General features: G+C 39.8%; 1 protein-coding gene across 1 annotated transcript in view; it reads right to left on the bottom strand.

The window, feature by feature from the left end:
* The window catches only part of GRK3 (G protein-coupled receptor kinase 3), a gene marked incomplete at its 5' end in the record, with an annotated part of 118,604 nt that overhangs the window by 82,060 nt on the left and 15,161 nt on the right, over window positions 1-21,383 (bottom strand). The window contains one exon of the mRNA XM_082668407.1: window positions 12,895-12,971. Within this exon, the coding sequence (XP_082524533.1) occupies window positions 12,895-12,971 (77 nt within the window). The remainder of the gene's footprint in view (window positions 1-12,894; window positions 12,972-21,383) is intronic.

Genomic DNA, 21,383 nt, shown 5'->3' with positions numbered 1-21,383 from the left:
GTGGCAGGTAGAAAGTCCTCTGTGGCCTGATGCTAGTCTCCCCTCTGTGCCTTTTTGTTTAATAAGAGCCTTTCCAATGGAGCACTTAAAATATATTAGATTCTCAATGTCTCATTCAACAAAGCACATAAATAAAGCAGAGGCCGGCTACAGAAAGATCTTTGTGCACTGCCCCCAAATTCTGGATTTTAGTATCATGATATACTAACTAGGAATTGTATAGTTTATATGTTTTAAAAAAAGAAAAAACTCCAGCACTATTTACAATAGCCAAGACATGGAAGCAGCCTAAATGTCCGTCCACAGATGAATGGATAAAGATGATGTGGTATATATCAATATATACACAATGGTATATTATGCAGCCATAAAAAAGAATGAGATAATGCTATTTACAGCAACATGGATGGACCTAGAGATTATCATACTAAGTGAAGTGAGTCAGAGAGAGACAAATATTATATGATATCACTTATATGTGGAATCTAAAAAAATGATACAAATGAACTGATTTACAAACAGAAACAGACTCACAGACATAGAAAACAAACTTATGGTTACCGAAGGGGAAAGGCGGGGAGGGATAAATTAGGAGTTTGGGGTTAACAGATACACACCATTATATATAAAATAAACAACAAGGATCTACTATATAGCACAGGGAACTACATTCAATATCTTGTAATAACCTATAATGGAAAAGAATCTGAAAAGGAATATATATATATGTATAACTGAATCACTTCGCTGTACACCTGAAACTAACACAACATCCTATCAACTATACTTCAATTAAAAAAAAACCCCAGATGCATGCTCATTTCCCCACTAACTTTTCCTGGTGACAGACAGAAAACAGCAGTTGTGAAGTGCCTACCCCCTACTCAAGCTCTGCTTTTTGGGGAATGGGCAAACTTGGTCACGTTATTTTAACTAGCACAGAAAACACTAGTTTAGTACACAGGTGGCCATCACTGTCTTAAACCAATAGTAATTCCCATCAATCACGGGCTCAGAAGAGCTCAGGGAAAATTCAATAGCAACCACCTAAAAGATCAGAGACAGAGTTGCCAGCCTGCAGATCAGGGGTTTGGTGGTCACATGCCAGGGTTCCTACAGTTCTAGTGATTAGCAGATGTTAAAGGATTGTGCCATTCCAGTAAAAGTGTGGCTCTTCTGAATTTTTCTGGGAAGAGATAATCATGGCTGATCTTAGAACCTGAATGATGTCTTGTAAAAGGAAAACCAGCCCAAATAAATTGGTTTAAAACAAACAAACAAACAGAAAAAGACAACTATATTTCTCATAGGACTGGTTTAAGCCTTTCTACTCTCTTTGAAAGCTGCCACAATTTTCTCAGATGTCCCCAGTTTTCAGAGCCGCAGAGGCTGCGTGGCAGGGCAGGTGGCGTCTCCAACCCGGGGCGCCAATACCCAGGCTTGCGGGGGCCAACACAGATAAGGAGTCAGCCCAAAGGACTGCCTGCCAGTGGGGTTTGGACTAACAGCCTTTCCCTCTTCTTCAGTGCCTTTCCTCTCCTGGCGGCACTTCTGTTTAGAGACGCAAGTTGAAAGTGTGCAAAATCTGTGTCCATCATTTCTGTGGGTTCCTCACCACCCGTTGCCTGCGGCTGCCTGGCCTCTTCAATTGAAAATCCAATTAGCTGTGCTTAGTCAAGTGTTTACCTCTGCTGTTTGAAAGTTTAAATGGACCTTTAACTCTTTCCCTCACTTAGAAGTCTCCACAAAGGCATGGATAATTGATGCGGAGTTGAATGGGGCCCCAGGTTTTCTTCTCTTTTGGGGCTGGTGGCTCTCAGCTGGAGGAAGTTTTACACATCAGACAGGGTGGGGCCGTCTGTGACTGTCAATCAGGGAGGCTGTTTGTCTGGGGAAGGCCCTGCGTGGGGACACAAACAAACTCTTCCAAACAAAGGTGGAAACAAAAGAGAAAACAAAGCCTGAAGGGGGGGTTCCCGGGTTAAGAGTTCCCTCTCTATGACCACATGCAAAAGGGCTCGATGTGCTATCATTTAACTCTGGTCTTCAAGTCAGAAGTTGCACAGTGGTAAGTATTTGCAGATTTTAGCCATCTACCATGTTTTGAAGCACAAAGCACTTCAAGCAATAATTTTATAATCATAAAATAGGTTGGAAACTTTGTTCCTTGAAAACTGACAAAAAAGTCATCCTAAAATGTTTTCTTCTGTGTCGCTTATTATTTTTTCAGTACTTCTGTGGTCCTGTATTTTGAATATAATTACCAAATTAAAAAAAGAGGTCTCTACGTCATGTCTGTGTCCATCTTTCTTTCTACAGGCCTGCTCAGAAAATCCTTTAAAAAGAACTTTGTAAGGCAGCAATTTCTGTCTTTCCAATGTATCCTTTTTATAACGAAACATATTTTTTGCAAAGTCCATGGCAAGTATATTTCTTATGCCTTAGCCCCAAATGCCAAATATAATTTATACATTCTTTCAACCCGAATGTTCTTTGAAATCATGCTAAATATGTTTAAGACCAACATTAATAAATATTTAAGAAATCAAAGTGAAAAGTAAAAATTGAAAAGAAAAGGCACCAGACTGGAAAGAAAGGAGTAAATTTGTTTTTATTCAGAGACAGGATCTTACATGTAGAAAATCCTAAAGAACTCACACACATACACAAATCTACTAGAACTAATAAATTAGTTCAGCAAGATTGTAGGATACAAGATCACCATACAAAAACCAATTCTATTTCCGTGTACTAGCAATGAACAACCAAAAATGAAATTAAAGAAACAATTTCATCCATAATAGCGTCAAAAACATTAAAATAATTGTGAATAAATTTAAGAAGACATTTAAGACTGAAAACTACAAAGCACTGCTGAGAGAAATTAGGGACGACGTAAACAACTGTAGAGACATGTCATTCATGGATTGGAAGACTTAATGTTGTTAAAATGACAGTTGTCTCCAAATCTAGAGATTCGACAAAATCCCTACCAAAATCTGAGTAGGTTTTTTGTGGGGTTTTTTGGGCAGAAATTGAAAAACTGATGCTAAAATTCATATGGAAATGCAAAGGATCCAGAAGAGCCAAAAACAATTTTGAAAAAAAAAAGAAGAATGAAGTGAGAAGATTTTTATTTCCCGATTTCAAAACTTACTATAAAGCTACAGTAATCAAGACAGTGTGGAACCAGCATAAGAACAGACATATACATCAACAGGACAAAACTGAGAGTCCAGAAATAAGTCCTTAAATTTATGGTCAATTAATTTTCAACAAAGATGCCAAGACAATCCAATGGGGGAAGAAAACGTTTTTTTCTTCAAACAAAAAACTGGAACTCTCATAAAATGATGGTGAGAATGTAAATATAGTATAATTTAGAAAGCAATTAGTGATTCCTTAAAAAGTTAAACATGAATTCACCGTACAGCCCAGCAATTCCACTCCTGTTACATACCCAGGAGAAATGAAAACATACATCCACACTTGTACATGAATGTGGACACAGCAGCATCGTTTGTAATAGACCAAAAGTGGGAATAATTCAAATGTCCATCAACTGGCGAAGGGATAAACAAAATGTGGTCTATCCATATAATGGGATATTATTCAGCAACAAAAGGGAACGAGAGACCAGAACACACAACGTGGATCAACCTCCAAAACCTGATGTTAAATGAAAGAAGCCATATGCAAAAGACTAACAGTCTACAGCCTGTAAGATTCCACTCATTAGAAATGTTCAGAAAAGGCAAATTACTATAGAGACAGAAAGCAGATTATTGGTTGCCTGGGGATGGGAGAGGAAGTGACTACAAGTGGGCACAGGGTGTCTCTTTGAGACATGGAAATGTTTTAAAATTAGACTGTGGTGCTGGCTGCACAACTCAGTTTACTAAAACTCATCAAATTATACACTCATAATGAGTGAATTTTATAACATGTAATATCATGCCTTGATAAAGCTGTTTTTAAAAGAGTAAAAGTTGCAAAATTTTGTTTTGACCAAAACCACGTTTCAAAGACACCAATTCTCACACGAATTCAAAAAGATTAATATTCAGACTCTGGATTAAGCTCTGAAGTCAGTGTGAGAAAATGAAATGTCTTCCGTGGCAATAATGATGTGACGTCATACTACTTTAACTATGATGTTCTTTATATATGAGAGTAACATTTGCATACTTTATGAATTAAGCATCTATTTTGGAGTCTCCTTATAATCGGAAACATCCTTCTCTAACAGGAGAGGGTATGCAGTCAAGGGAAGTTGAGTAGACTGTCAACAGACAGATGGAATTTATCAAATGTTATGTGCCCCACTTGCATATGATGAAATTATTTCAGTATATCACAGAAGAAAATGGCAGTAAAATATCTTAACTATACAAATTGATTTTAACCGACAAATTGATTTTACTGTCTATTTGATAACCAGTATCCCTTTAAAACCATTCTTTCAATGAGTCAAACCCAGGACATTTGTCAATATCTAAATGAGTTTTACTGACAGCAAATTAGGAATCAACTTAATTGATGTCCCTTAAGACGTATGATTTCTATGTAAGGATGAGGAAGATAAAGACAGCTGTCATTTACTTAACCTTTTTTAATTCTGGAAACCGGCAATTAAAAACAAAGAAGTTAAGCATTGATCCTGCTCTATTAGTCTTCTATTGCTGTGTAACAAATATCCACAAACTCAGTGACTTACAAACACCACTAATAAATACCTCCTAGTTCTGGAGGTCAGAACTAGGCTCTGCTGGGTTTTCTGCTTACTTAGGGGCTCACAAAGCCAGAATCAAGGTGCTGGCAACCTGGGTTTCTCATCTAGAGGCTCCAGGGAGGAATCTGCTCCAAACTCATTCATGTTGTTGGCAGAATGCAGTTCCGATGGCTGTAGCACTGAGGTCCCTGTTCCCTTGCTGCCTGCCAAGGAGGAGGGGTCACCCTCAGCTCCTAGACAACACTCACAATCCTTCTCATGGGGCTCCCTCCACCTGCAAAGTCGGCAAGGGTGTGTCCCACCTTTCTCCTGCTTCAATCTCTATGACTTCTGCTGCCGGCCTGAGGACATTCTCTGCTTTTAAAGGGCTGGTGTGAGCAAATTCAGCCCACCAGGAACACAACCTTAATTATATCTGCAAAATCTCTTTCGGCGGGTTACCCCTGGGAGTAACACCTGGAGGCTTTTAAAAGTCATGGGAGGGGCTTCCCTGGTGGCGCAGTGGTTGAGAATCTGCCTGCCAATGCAGGGAACACGGGTTCGAGTCCTGGTCTGGGAAGATCCCACATGCCGCGGAGCAACTAGGCCCATGAGCCACAACTACTGAGCCTGCGCGTCTGGAGCCTGTGCTCCGCAACAAGAGAGGCCGCGCACCGCGATGAAGAGGGGCCCCCGCTTGCCGCAACTGGAGAAAGCCCTCGCACAGAAACAAAGACCCAACACAGCCATAAATAAATAAATAAATTTATAAAAGTCATGGGAGACGTAGAAATCTGCCAACCGCACCTGACTGTCTTTACAGGCAAATATATAGCTCAAGTGGATGAGTAAAAGCAGTCAACGTGGAAGGAATGGCATGATTAGCAAACTCACCGCTTCGTAACTTCCTAATAAAATAATCGATTTATGCAGAGATATCAGTGAAAATGAAATGAATGGCAGATGACAGCTGAATGAGGAGCCAGAGAGCTGACCGCACCTGAACCCACTTTAGAGAAGTGTCGGCAGAGCGGCACCTACGTGTCACGTGCGTCTTGCTACAATGTCCGAACCTAACGTGCTAATCCAGCTGTTGGAGCTGGCTTTCAGTTCACGGGAAATTTAGGAAGCAGAAGTGCAATTTAAATGACACCACGAGAAAGCAAACAGAGAAATCCAGAATGTGGAACACTCTACAATACAGCCGGCCCAGTTTCTTCAATACGTCAGTTACCTGGGGGTGGGGGTGGGGTGGGGTGGGGGACTGTTCTAGATTAATGGGATGTTATTACCAATTACAACACAAGAACAATATTTGGATCCTGATTCAAAGAACACAAGAGTAAAAGGACATTTTTAAGTTAATCAGAAAAACCTGAATATGGACTCAGTATTCAAGTAAGAATCATCATTTTCATTGGCTGGGATAAAGGTATTAAGGTTGTATGAGAAAACATTCAGATTTTTTTAGACATGCACATAGGGCTGAAATGCTATGAGGGGTTTGTTAATTGCTTTAAAATATTCAGGCAACCACAAAAAGAGGGGATGGACAAAGCAGGTACACAAAATGTTGAAACATATCGAATCTGGGTGATGTAAACGCGTGGGGGCTCGTTATTCTGGTCCATTTTTACCCAGGACTAAAAATTTTTATAATAAACGATTTCATTTAAGAGATTTCATTCATTGAGCATCTGCTGAGAATCAATCACTGTGTTCAGGGCTTCGCATCCATTTCCTGCTGGATCCTCACCACGGCCTTATGAAGTAGGTACCATTTGTATCCCCACTTTTATAGCTAAGAATATGAAACAACGACCAGCGTGGGGTGTAGCTGACAGACCTGCCAATTGCCCGCCACCCCAGCGAAGCCTCAGAGGCCAAGTAAATGAAAGATTTCTACATTTTTCGTTTCACAAAGCAGTTTGACAAGTCGGCTACCGCCCGCATTGGAGGGCAATCCCCCAAACCATGTGCCAACCGCAGCAAGGGGGATGCCGAAGGTTCGGAAGGAGACAAAAGGAGGAGACAGGTAGAGGGTGAAAGATAAACAGAGGGACCACAGAAAAGCAACAAGGTGGAAACACAGGGAGACAGTCACGGAAAGGGGCGGAGGGAAGAGACGGGGAGACACTGGGGAAGAGGGGTGTGCTTGAAGGAGGACGTCACAGACCTAGAGTCAGACAAAGCTACTGCAACCTTGGTCCACCTTCCGCTCTGCCCCACCGGTCACACCAGCCAGAAAACGGGAACGCCTCGGAGCAAAGGAGGGACCAGACACGTTCAGTGTAGAGCTCTGTCCACATGTAATTACAGATCTGTGTCAGGCACCATTACCTTGTCCTCTCTCCTCATCCCCCAGCCCCCATCCTGTGACCTTCTCCCAAGTCAGCTCACCAGCTCCAAGCTCAGAGTGGGGAGGAAGGGAAGGAGGAGTTATTTATTTATCTAAACCATGTTTCAGTTTTTTAACGGCCTAATTGAGATAAAAGTCACAGACCCTCAGTGCCCAGCAAAGCTGTTCTCAGTGGGGGAAAATCTGTGAGGCTGAAGTTAATAGCACGAGGGCCACGTTAATGCCACTAGGGGGCTCAGATCAGAGGCTCCTGGAGGCGGCTTCAGGTGATGCTTTAATCACAACAGAAACAACAGGTCTGGGGCTTGCACGTGTGACTGGGGGGTGGGGTGGGGGGAGTGGGGATGGCAGACAGGAAAGGGGTTACAGGAGGGAGAGTGGGGAGCAGAAAACACAAAGGAAGACAGAATCCTCAGACAGAATCCTCAATGCATTTCAGAGACTGGAACTAGAGCTGCAGGGGAGGGCAGGCCTGTCACACCCCCCCACCCCAGAGCGTGTTAATAACACGGAACCACTTGCTCAAATTACACGTTAAAAAACACCTTCTTCTCCTAGCAGCGTTATTCATGAGAGCCCAAAACTGGAAACAGTCGGCGGATGAATGGATAAATGAAATGTGGCACAGCCATACATGGGAATATTATCAGGTACAGAGAGGCAGGCAGTACTGACACACACGCTACAATGTAGATGGACCCTGAGAACATCATGTTGAGAGAAGCCAGGTGCAGAAGACCACGTGTTATATGATGCCGTTGGTTTTTTTTAACATCTTTATTGGAGTATAATTGCTTTACAATGGTGTGTTAGTTTCTGCTGTATAACAAAGTGAATCAGCTATACATATACATATGTCCTCATATCTCTTCCCTCTTGCATCTCCCTCCCTCCCACCCTCCCTATCCCACCCCTCTAGGTGGTCACAAAGCACCCAGCTGATCTCCCTGTGCTATGCGGCTGCTTCCCACTAGCTATCTAGTTTACGTTTGGTAGTGTATATATGTCCATGCCACTCTCTCACTTTGTCCCAGCTTACCCTTCCCCCTCCCCATGTCCTCAAATCCATTCTCTAGTAGGTCTGTGTCTTTATTCCCGTCTTGCCCCTACGTTCTTCATGACCATTTTTTTAGATTCCATATATATGTGTTAGCATACGGTATTTGTTTCTCTCTTTCTGACTTACTTCACTCTGTATGACAGTCTCTAGGTCCATCCACCTCACTACAAATAACTCAATTTCATTCCTTTTTATGGCTGAGTAATATTCCATTGTACATATGTGCCGTATCTTCTTTATCCATTCATCTGTTGATGGACACTTAGGTTGCTTCCATGTCCTGGCTATTGTAAACAGAGCTGCAATGAACACTTTGGTACATGACTCTTTGTGAATTATGGTTTTCTCAGGGTATATGCCCAGTAGTGGGATTGCTGGGTTGTATGGTAGTTCTATTTTTAGTTTTTTATGGAACCTCCATACTGTTCTCCATAGTGGCTGTATCAATTTACATTCCCACCAACAGTACAAGAGGGTTCCCTTTTCTCCACACCCTCTCCAGCATTTATTGTTTGTAAATTTTTTGATGATGGCCATTCTGACCAGCGTCAGATGATACCTCACTGTAGTTCTGATTTGCATTTCTCTAATGATTAATGATGTTGAGCATTCTTTCATGTGTTTGTTGGCAATCTGTATATCTTCTTTGGAGAAATGTCTATTTAGGTCTTCTGCCCATTTTTGGATTGGGTTGTTTGTTTTTTTGATATTGAGCTGCATGAGTTGCTTGTAAATTTTGGAGATTAATCCTTTGTCAGCTGATTCATTTGCAAATATTTTCTCCCATTCTGAGGGTTGTCTTTTGGTCTTGTTTATGGTTTCCTTTGTTATGCAAAAGCTTTTAAGCTTCATTAGGGCCCATTTGTTTCCTTTTGTTTTTATTTCTGTTTCTCTAGGGGGTGGGTCAAAAAGGATCTTACTATGATTTATGTCAGAGTGTTCTGCCTATGTTTTCCTCTAAGAGTTCGATAGTGTCTGGCCTTACATGTAGGTCTTTAATTCATTTTGAGTTTATTTTTATGTATGGTGTTAGGGAATGTTCTAATTTCATTCTTTTACATGTAGCTGTCCAGTTTTCCCAGCTCCACTTATCAAAGAGGCTATCTCTTCTCCACTGTATATTCTTGCCTCCTTTATCAAAGATAAGGTGACCATATGTGCGTGGGTTTCTCTCTGAGCTTTCTATCCTGCTCCATTGATCTATATTTCTGTTTTTGTGCCAGTACTATACTGTCTTGATTACCGTAGCTTTGTAATCAAGCTGAAAATCAGGGAGCCTGATTCCTCCCACTCCGTTTTTCTTTCTCAAGATTGCTTTGGCTAATTGGGGTCTTTTGTGTTTCCATACAAATCGTGAAATTTTTTGTTCTAGTTCTGTGAAAAATGCCAGTGGTAGCTTGACAGGGATTGCATTGAATCTGTAGATTGCTTTGGGTAGTAGAGTCATTTTCACAATGTCGATTCTTCCAATCCAGGAACATGGTATATCTCTCCATCTATCTGTATCATCTTTAATTTCTTTCATCAGTGTCTTATAATTTTCTGCATACAGGTCTTCTGTCTCCTTAGGTAGGTTTATTCCTAGATATTTTATTCTTTTTGTTGCAATGGTAAATGGGAGTGTTTTCTTAATTTCACTTTCAGATTTTTCATCATTAGTGTATAGGAATGCAAGAGATTTCTGTGCATTAATTTTGTATCCTGCTACTTTACCAAATTCATTGATTAGCTCTAGTAGTTTTCTGGTAGCATCTTTAGGATTCTCTATGTATAGTATCATGTCATCTGCAAACAGTGACAGCTTTACTTCTTCTTTTCCGATTTGGATTCCTTTTATTTCTTTTTCTTCTCTGATTGCTGTGGCTAAAACTTCCAAAACTATGTCGCATAAGAGTGGCGAGAGTGGGCAACAACCTTGTCTTGCTCCTGATCTTAGTGGGTTTCAGTTTTTCACCACTGAGGACGATGTTGACTGTGGGTTTGTCATATATGGCCTTTTTTATGTTGAGGAAAGTTCCCTCCATGCCTACTTTCTGGAGGGTTTTTATCATAAACGGGTGTTGAATTTTGTCGAAAGCTTTCTCTGCGTCTATTGAGATGATCATATGGTTTTTCTCCTTCAATTTGTTAATATGGTGTATCACATTGACTGATTTGTGTATATTGAAGAATCCTTGCATCCCTGGGATAAACCCCACTTGATCATGGTATATGATCCTTTTAATGTGCTGTTGGATTCTGTCTGCTAGTATTTTGTTGAGGATTTTTGTATCTATGTTCATCAGTGATATCGGCCTGTAGTTTTCTTTCTTTGTGACATCTTTGTCTGGTTTTGGTATCAGGGTGATGGTGGTCTCGTAGAATGAGTTTAGGAGTGTTCCTCCCTCTGCTATATTTTGGAAGCGTTTGAGAAGGACAGGTGTTAGCTCTTCTTATGATGCCGTTTATGTGGCGTGTCCAACACAGGCAAATCCACAGAGGCAGAAATTAGATTAGTGGTCCTTAGGGGTTGGGGGGAAGGGGAGAATGGAGAGGGACTGCTGATGGGTGTAGAGTTTCTTTCTGGGGTGTTGAAAATGTTCTGTGATGAGACTTGTTGACGGTCATGCAACTCTGAATGCACGAGAACCCACTGAACTGTATACTCGAAATGGGTGAATTTTATGCGATCTCAAATATATCTCAACAAAGCTGTAAAACATTTTTAAAAATTTAAGTAACCAATAAAGAATTCCTTTTTTGCCTTCCCTCCCAAAGTTACGGAGTTTCTCAATCTTGTTATCAGGCTAGTTTTATTTTCTGCTTTTCAGTACAAAATCAGAAGCAAAGGAGAGCATTTATATAGATGGCAGGTAACCAAACACCATGAAAGCAACGAGAAGCAGCAATAAAGGATGAGGTGAAAGCCAAATCTGTTCCCCGACCAAATCCTGATGCTCAGGATGAAACGTTTCCATGTGGCTAAGGGCTCTCCCCACGTCGTCCTCAGAACGGACGGGCTACTCTTCATCTGCTTCTCCAGAGCACGCCAGCCGCCCTTTGACCACTGTATTTTGTGGGTTATCACGGAAGCCACATCTACAGAAGACTGCCTTCATAGACGGCTACTTTGTGACAAAAAGTGGTTCACAAACTTCCAAAGACTTTCCGCACCGGTTTCTGCTTTCCTTGAACAAAGGAGATCACTGTAACTCTTTCTAAAAAAACAAAAAACCTCTCCAGTTTTTACCGGGTGACTTTCTACAGTATTTTACAGTCATGGTTTCCTTTCCAAGAGCCTTTAAAGAATTATCAGAGGAGGAGAACGTCAGATCAGAACAAGTCACTTCATCAACCTGGGTCTACACCTCCTTACCTGTACACGGAAGGGCGACCCAGAATTATCTCTAAGAATATTCAGTCTCAAAGGGATCAGTCAGCCTGTGTCTATGGAAATTTTTTTTTTCTTTTTTGCTGTGCTGTGTAGCATGCGGGAATCTTAGTTCCCCGACCAGGGAGCGAACCCATGCCCCTTGCAGTGGAAGCGCAGAGTCTTAACAACTGGACCGCCAGGAAAGTCCCAGCCTGTGTCTACGAATCATGGAAACAAAACTACATGCAGAAGCAGAGTTCCAGGAAACTTTAGGAAAACTTTAATTTCTTGAAATTTTAACAGAGTAATCCTCTAGTATTAAGTCAATTAAAAAACTCAGACACAGTTCCTCCGCAAACCTTCTCTGAGCAGTTGTGGGAGGCAAACAAGATGCAAAGAGACTTCCTGGTCTCTTGTATTCAACTACACGTATTTCACGGAAAAACTCTAGCATGATCCTGCTTATTACATCACTGTGGGCAAGTTAACAACAGAGCCAGATGACAGGCCAAATGATGAATCCTAGCCTCAAGAACAAAAGACTGTTTAGGAAATTTCTGGACAGTGGGAACTGATTTGGGGGAATGGGGATAAAAAAACAGTGGCCGACAGCTCTCATCTAACCCGGCCGACAGTCACCTTTAAACAAGCTGCCAGTCTTTCAGAGGCAGGTGAGAATACAGTGTCTCATTTCCTTGTGGGTCTTGAAATTCCCACCAAAGCAATTCCTGTCCAGTCCTAATTTCTCTAGGGCACTAACTGCGGTCACCTCAGAGCACTCCTACACAACCACACATCTGCATAGGCTGAGACCAGCGCTGGCCAGAGGTGGGCATGGGTCCATGAGCTCTGTGCACGCAACAGGGGGAGTCCTGGTGACCGGGCTAAGTAGAGATTCCAAATGGAGCCGCAGGAATAAGGGAAACTGATGTGGAACTGACAAGAGTGAGCAGCCAACAAAACCCATAAACCCATGAGAACTGATCGAGTAAGCCAGCCCCACACTTTGGAAGCAGACACAAGAGCGGGGTGAGGTTTATGAAGACACATGCCAACCCCCTGTGATCACGGAACGTACAAGATCAGTGAGAGAAGCTGAGGACCTCAGACGCGGGTCCAAAGAGAGCGTCTTTCTGGTTTCCAAGTACCCAATCCTTTGATTTGGGGAACCTCCCAAACTGTCTTAAAACTTACAGCCAAACTAGTTTGTTTTCCAATAACTTACTTACAAGAGATATTATTAGGGACATAAGTAATCATTTAGTATCTTATTAATTACATGCAATTTCCTTCAGCCCCAGCTTGAGCTACAAAGCATGTAACAGCATTAGGGGCTGCATTTCTACATTATTGTGGTGCCACCCGATACCACGACTGGAATTACAGTTTGCCAAACAAACAAGCAGGCTTACCAATTTTCTGATTAAAAATCTTGTCGAAAGTGATTTCACGTCTCTCCTCGAGATACTTCTGCATCACACTCCGGATACTAAAAGAGAAGAGTGACATGTTTTTAACAATGACAGCCTCCATCCCTAGAATGGAAGATACATGATGTCTTCATTCAAGGATACTGGCTTGATGAACTTGATTTTGGTATTCATTTCACAATGTATGTGTATATCACATCATCACATTGTATACTTTAAATATAAATAATTCCATTTGTCAGTTATACCTCAATAAAAAACATGCCCAAAAGAAGGATACTGGCTTGACGAGAGATGCCTCTTACTGACACCCACGATTGCATAAACAGCTGACTAAATTTAAAGCTGGGAACACCACAGCTCCAGCTAGTACCCTCTTCCCATGACTCAGGGCCAAGCTTACATGTAGAGACTTGACTATGAAAAATAACTTAAGGACTTTGGGGAAGCTTTCCCTCAACACCACCACTTTACAAAAATATTAAAAGCGTACACACACACGACAAATTCTGCTAAATCGATGAATGAGTTTCTTTCTAAAGCAAAAGTTCCCTGGATATACTAATATTCAAAAAAATCACACTTCTATACATCAGTGATAAACCACGATAAAACATAATTAGAAGGAAGATTTCACTTACACCAGAATAAGAAACATCAAATGCCTTGAAATAAATCTTTCAAAATATGTGCAGGAATGTTACAGGGAAAAATTACAAACTGCACTGAGAGACAGTAAAGAAGATCTTAATACATGGAAAGATAGACCACAGTTGGGAATGGAAAGATTTAATACTGCAGAAACTCAAAGTCTACCCAGATTCATCTATAAACTCAATATAATTCCCATCAATATTCCAATAGGATTTTTCATAGAACACGGAACCAGATAAGCTCTTTATGAAGTGTATGCAAAACAACACAGGCTCAAGAATAGCTGAGACATTTCTGAAGAAAAGGAATGATGATAAAAGGGCTTATTATGAAGCTAAAGTAATTAAGACAGGATAAACAAACTGGCCAAGGAAATGGAACAAAAGCATATAAACTGACCCACACATACATGGAACCTTGATACATAATAGAAGTGGCAAAGCAGAAAAATGGGGAAAGGAGGGATTATTCAATAAGTGAACCCCCAAAGCGATTATCCAAATGGGAAAAGTAGAACTTAAATCTCTATCATCCAATGATGGGCAACAATTTGGCATTATCCCTTCCTTTTTTTTCTTTTTTTACTTTTTGAAACTAACTGAGGTATAATTTACATGTAATGAAATGCACATTTAAGTGTACTGTTAAATGAGTTTTTCACATATAATACTCTTCTAATCAAGATATCAAATATTTCTATCACCCCAAAAGATGCTCCTTTGCAATCACTCTCCCCAAATTCTAGGATCTGAGCAACTACTGATGTCCTTTCTGTTAATAAAGATGACTTGCTGTAGTTCTAGAATTTTATATAAATAATACAATATGTTGTCTTCTGTGTCTGGTTTCTTTCCCTCGGCATAAACAAGCTTCATCCGTATTGTTGTGTGCATAAGTATTCAGTTCCTTCTTATTGCCAAATAGTATGTCATTGTATGAGTATTCTACCATTTGTTTATCTGTTCACCTGTTGACAGACATTTGCGTTGTTTCCAGTTTGGGGCTATTACAAATAAAGCTGCTTTAAACATCTGTGTATACGTCTTTTTATGGGCATGTGTTTTCATTTTTCATGGGTAAATATCTAGAAGCGAAACTGTTGGTCATATGGTGAGTTATATTGAACATTATGAGAAACTGCTGAACCATATTCAAAACTGGGTGTAGGATTTTACATTCCCACCAACAATATACGATAGCTCCAGTTGCCAATACTTCGGTTGTCAGTATTTTTACTTCTAGCCACTCTGTTGGGTGTGTGGTAGTATTTCATTTTGATTTGTATCTTAATTTGCATTTCCCTAATGAAGAATATTTTCTCCCACTCTGCACCCTGCCTCTTCATTTCCTTCATGAAGTCCTTCTAAAAGAACAAGTGTTTAGTTAATGAGTTCCAATGTGCTGATTATTTCTTTGGTAGACGGTCTGTGCTCAGAAATCTCTCACATCCCAAGGTCATGAAGATTTTAACCTATATTTTCCCTTAGAAATTTTAAAGTTTACATTTTGTTTAGGTCTAAGATCCATTTGTTATTTTTGTGTACGATGCAAGGTAAGAACCAAGGTTCTTTTTCTCCTTATAATACCTAATCGTTCTGGTATCATTTGTTGAAAAAACTATCCCTTCTCCATTGAATTTTCTTGGCATCTTTGTTGATTCCACACTAAATACGTGTAGGTCTATCTTTGGACTATCCTGTTGCATTGATCTATATGTCTACCCTTACAAAAATACTGTATTATCTTGATTGCTTTAGGCTTAGTAAGTCTTGAAATCAGGAGGTTTAGTAACCTAAGCATTCCAACTTTGTTTTATTGCTTTTGGTTTTGTTTTTTGTTTATTTTTTGGCTATCCTAGGTTCACTGTATATAAGTTTTGTAAATCAACATGGAAATTTCTTCCCACAAAAAGCCTGCTGAGGCTCTGATGGGGATTTTGTTGAATCTACAGATCAACTTGGGGGAAATTAACCTCAATAATACTAAGTGTACTATGCATAAATATGACATATTTCTCCATTTATCTAAGCTTCTATAATTTCTCTTATTACTATTTCATAGCTTTCAGTGTAGAAGTCTTGTTCTTTTCTTATAATAGCTTTCTCTGGTTTTGGTATCAAGATAATATGATTCATAAAATGAGAGGAGAATTATTCCTTTATTTAATTTTTCTGAAAGAGTTGGTGTAAGACAGTATTAATTCTTCAAATGTTTGATAGAACTCATCAGTGAAGCCATCTGAGCCTGGAATTTTCTTTGTGGGAAGGTTTTAAATTACAAATTCCATTTCTTTCATAGATATAGGGCTATTCATATTTTCTATTCCTTCTTGTACTGGTAACTTGTATCTTTTAAGGAATTTGTCCAATTCATCCAGTCTGTCAAATTACTGAAATTTGATCATATTTCTTTATTGCCCTTTTAATGTCCGTAAGATTTAGTGACAGTTCTTCATTCATTCTTTATGCTGTTAAACTGTGTTTTCCTTTTGTTTTCCCTTGATCGAACTAAGCAGACGTTTATCAACTGTACTGATCTTTAGTTTTTGTTTCATTCATTTTCTTCTATTATTTATATTTTATATTTCATTGATTTCCACTCCGTTATTTAAATGCTTACAACTTACATGTGGGATTAATTTGCTACTTTTCTAATTTCTTAAAAAGTCACATCAGTGAATTTAAACATTTCTAATATAATCATTTAAAGTTATAAAATTTCCTCTGGGCATTGATTTAACTGTACCTCACAGATATTAATAGTCTGTTTTCATGTTCATTCAATTCAAATTATTGTCTAATTTCTCTTGATATTTTTTTCCTTGAACTGTAAGTTATTTATAACTGAGTTGATTCATTTCCAGATATATGGAGAGGTCCAGATATCCTTCTGTTATTGAATTTTGGTTTAATTCTGCTCTTCAAAAAGCACTGGAGAGGGCTTCCCTGGTGGCGCAGTGGTTGAGAATCTGCCTGCTAATGCAGGGGACACAGGTTCGAGCCCTGGTCTGGGAGGATCCCACATGCCGCAGAGCAACTAGGCCCATGAGCCACAACTACTGAGCCTGCGCGTCTGGAGCCTGTGCTCCGCAACAAGAGAGGCCACGATAGTGAGAGGCCCGCGCACCGCGATGAAGAGTGGCCCCCACTTGCCACAACTAGAGAAAGCCCTCGCACAGAAACGAAGACCCAACACAGCAAAAATAAATAAATTAATTAATAAACTCCTACCCCCAACATCTTCTTTAAAAAAAAAAAAAAAAAAAGCACTGGAGAGAATTAAAAGACAAGCCACAGACTGAGAGGAAATGCTGGCAAATCATATATCTGATTGAGGAACTGTATCCAGCATATATAAAGGATTTTCAAAGCTCAAGAATAACAAAACAAAAAACCCTCTTAAAAAAATGGGCAAATGATGCATACAGACACTTCACCAAAGAAGATATGTGGATGGCAAAGAAGCATATGAAGAGATTCTCAACAACATTAGTCATTAGGAAAAGGCAAATTAAAATCACAATGAGATATTACTACACTCCTATTAGAGTAGCTAAAATTTGAAAAGACTGACCGTATCACACATTGGCAAAGACGTGGAATAACCAGAATCCTCATACACTGCAAGTGGGAATGTAAAACGAAACAAACACTTTGGAAAACAATTGGGCAGTTTCGTAATAAGTTAAACACAAACCACTATAAAATCCCATCAATTCCACTTCTAGGTATTTACCCCAGGGAAATGAAAGCATACACCCATACAAAGACCTGTACATGAATGTTCTCAGCAGCTTCACTCGTGATGATCAAAAACTGGAAACAACCCAAGTGCCCCCAAGAGGTGAACAAATGGATAAAAATGAGTGGATATCCATATAATATAATAACATTCAACAATGAAAAGGAATACATTACTGATATAACATGGGTGGATCTCAAAAAAATTATTCTGGGTAAAAGGAGCCAGATTTAAAAAATAAAACAAAAAGAGTACATATTGTTTGATAACAAAGAGGCAAGAGCAAACTTTGGGAAATGATATATACAGTAAAATTAAAAATATATGTATTGATATTTGGTCTCTGTCCTGCTTCTTGGCACAGAGCTCCTAAAACCGGTGGAATTTCCTGAGTGACAGGAATGTCTTATTCATAAGGAGCCCTTTTCACCCATACCTGAGTTTATGCTAATGAGGTGACTTGGAAAAACCCTAGATAACTTCAGGACAGGAGTGATCGCCAGAGGAACCAATCATGTGATTAGACGATTGGAACTTTCAGCCCTACCACTTGATTTCCAGGAGGCTAGAGACTCAGTTCAGTTACTAACAGCCAATGATTTAATCAATGGGGCCTGTGTAATGAAACTTGAATAAGAACTCTAGAACGATGAGGTCAGGAGAGCTTCCAGGTTGATGAACCCGTCAATGTGCTGGGAGGGTGGCACTCCTGGAGAGGGTGTGGAAGCTCTGTACTCCGCTTCTTCCCATGAGGCCTTGCCCTACGTAACAACCACTTTGCAGTTCCTGAGATGTACCCTTTACAGTAAAAATAATCATAGGCGTAGGACTTTCTTGAGTTCTGTGAGTTGTTCTAGTGAAATCTCAAACCTAAGAAGGTCATGGGAAGCCCAAAATGTGTGGTCAGTCAGGCAGAAATGCAGGTAGACCTTAGACACATACTGCAGCTGGCATCTGCGGGCAGTCTTGAAATATGTGTAGTTTATTTCACATGAATTACATCAATAAAGCTGAAGATATTATTATCATCATCATACCACAAGGATGCAATCAGCAAAATCCTGGGTGTGGGCAACTCTACACAACAGATGACCCAGTTTCTTCAACAAAAAATTTCAAGAGGGAAAATGACAGGGAACCTATAGTTCAAAAAAGACTTGAAAGAAATAACAATCAGGTGTAACATACGAACCTTATTTAAAACTCAATTCAAGTAAAAAAAAATTTCTTGTAAAAAAACTGAAGAAATGTGAATACAGATTGAATATTTTATGATATTAAGCAAGTATCACTTTTTTAGCAGTAGCAATGTGTTATGCTTATGTTGGGTATTTTAGGAGCTCTTATCTTTTAGAAATACAGAAATATTTACAGATGAAATGATATATACCATGTCTAGGTATGCTTCAAAATAACCTAAAGGAAACAACGTATGGATGAAACAAGATTGGTTACGTGTTGATTATTGATAAAGCTGAGTGGTGGCCACAAATTTATTGTATGATTCTCTCCTGTACATGTTTGAAATTTTCATTACAGAAAGTTTAAAAAAATCAAAATATGGCCTCCAGATTCCTGGACCATTACTTTACATGCCTCATCAAAATAAGCATATATACTTACTATGTATAATACTATACCGATTGGGGGCATAATGGTTTTTTTTTATTTAATACCAACTGGTTGGTGATATACCAACCCTACCTGTCATGACCTACTGGGGTTCTGCTACATAAATGCAAGGTAAGTATAATAAATATTGTATCATAATTTAAAAATTTTTTCTACTACTGAAGTAGTTTAAAGAGCAGATATCTGCTCTCTACTGGCCAAAGGATGACTGTGGATACCTCCCATTATTAAAAGTCTCTATATTCTATGTGAAGTTTAATTCTGTTCTATTCTGATGTCCAAAGTAAAATGCGTCTAAACAAATATTTCAAATAATATGTGACACATCACCTAAAAAAACTAGTCACACATAAGGTAGTTGTGAAGATTAAGCAAGATGGCTTTGTTAGAAGCCCTGCCTAAATAAGAGCTGTTATCGTTACGACCGTCAAGAAACCCAAAAGGCAGGCTTTTTTAAAGATAGGATAACTAAGCAATCATACCAAGATTCAACTCCCCCAAAAGGAGTTTTCATACTGTCAGCTCTTCCCAAGGTTCCTCGGTTCACCAGATCTTTGGCAGAAAAGTCTTGTATGCAATTTGCATAGCATTAAACAACAGCGCGTGAGACGATCTATATTCAGGAGACCACAGCCCAATTAAGCTAAATGTGAATTCCTTTGTGTTTTTTCCTCCAATATTTTGACAATCCACATCCTGTTTTTAATGCCTTTTCTTTTGCAATATATTACCTAATATTAAAGTGACACTAAACATAATTGAACTTCTCTGGCAAAAAAAAAACAAAAAAACAACCACACCATCAATACAAAAGTTACCCCGAACAGATACAGTATGAAGGATGAACAAAGTTATGGGTTCATCAAGTTTACCTAATCAGAGTTACTAAAACTTTGTGATCTAAACCGTCCCTTCAAATTGGTTACAATAATCATTTTTGAATCCATTTATCTTTCTCTCAAAATACGTTTGTATCAGCAACAACAGAGAAGCAGCTTCATTTGATGGCTACCTTGCTGTCTGTGTGGAATAAGCATCAGAGGATGGGAAAACTGGAGCCAAGCAGAGTCCGTGGGAGGGCCAGGAGCATCCTCCTTGTTCCTAAGAGCCATTTTTCATGGAATTCTCTCATTTAAAAGATCCCAAGGCATAGCAGCACTATTTACAATAGCCAAGGCATGGAAACAACCTAAGTTTCCATCAAAAGATGAATGGGTAAAGAAGATGTGGTATATATATATATATATACAATGGAATATCACTCAGCCATAAAAAAGAATGAAACAATGCCATTTGCAGAAACATGGAAGGACCTAGAGATTATCATACTAAGAGAAGTAAGTCAGACAAAGGCAAATACCGTATGATACCACTTATATGTGCAATCTAAAATATGACACAAATGAACTTATCTACAAAACAGAAACAGACTCACAGACATAGAGAACAGACTTGTGGTTGCCAAGGGGGAAGGGGAGAGGGGGAGGGATGGATTGGGAGTTTGGGATTAGCAGATGCAAGCTATTATATAGAGAATGGATAAACAACAAGGTCCTACTGTATAGCACAGGGAACTAGACTCAATATACTGCGATAAACCATAATGGAAAAGAATATGAAAAAGAATGCATATATATGTATAACTGAATCACTTTTCTGTACAGCAGAAATTAACACAACACTGTAAATCAATAAAATAAGTTTTATTGATTTAAATCAATAAAATAAGTTTTTAAAAAAAGACCCCAAGGGCCTCACATTTTGCCCAATGTCCAAACTCGCTGGCACGTTATGGGGAGCATTTCCAAAGAGGCCCCAGGCTACCTCATCAACCATATCTTCCCTCTGTCCTCACACGGTAGCCACGCAGGATTTCTTCACTGCTCTGTAATTCTGTAAATGCCATTCCCACTAATGCCTCTCCTCACGTGAAAACCTGCTCAGCCTCCAGGATCCAGGTCAGGGTCACTGGCCTTCGCCAACCCCTACAGAGGCAAGCTCTCTTACTTCGGTTTCCACTGCGTGTCAGACGGCACCACTGTATCACTTCCCACAGTGTATTGTAAACATACACACCTCCGTATCCATCGCCTGTTCACTTAATCACTCGTTCATCCAAGAGAGGAAGTGTCTCCTTTCCACGAGCCAGGCACTGTGCAAGACACTCAGAATACACAGTGGGTCCACCCGGTCTCTGCCCTGAAGGGGGCCATGTCTAGAGGGGTGACAGTGGAGTAAGCAGGGAGTCCCAACGCAGTGTCACAGGTACGTGTCAACAGGGGCAATCACAGGGGCCTACAGAGTCTAGTGCAACACAGTTGAACTCCGGATCCCAAGGGGCCCCTGGCAAAGATGAGGTGACAGAGAAAGCAACGGGACCACTCGTGCAGCATCTGATAAGCCATGCCAGCCTGCACCGAATAATTGAAGGAAACGGACAAAGG

The sequence above is a fragment of the Grampus griseus genome (assembly GCF_964374135.1).
Source record: "Grampus griseus genome assembly, chromosome: 12".
Taxonomy (NCBI): Eukaryota; Metazoa; Chordata; class Mammalia; order Artiodactyla; family Delphinidae; genus Grampus; species Grampus griseus.
The sequence above is the reverse complement of the archived record's forward strand: the minus strand, read 5'-3'. Positions and strand labels throughout refer to the sequence as shown.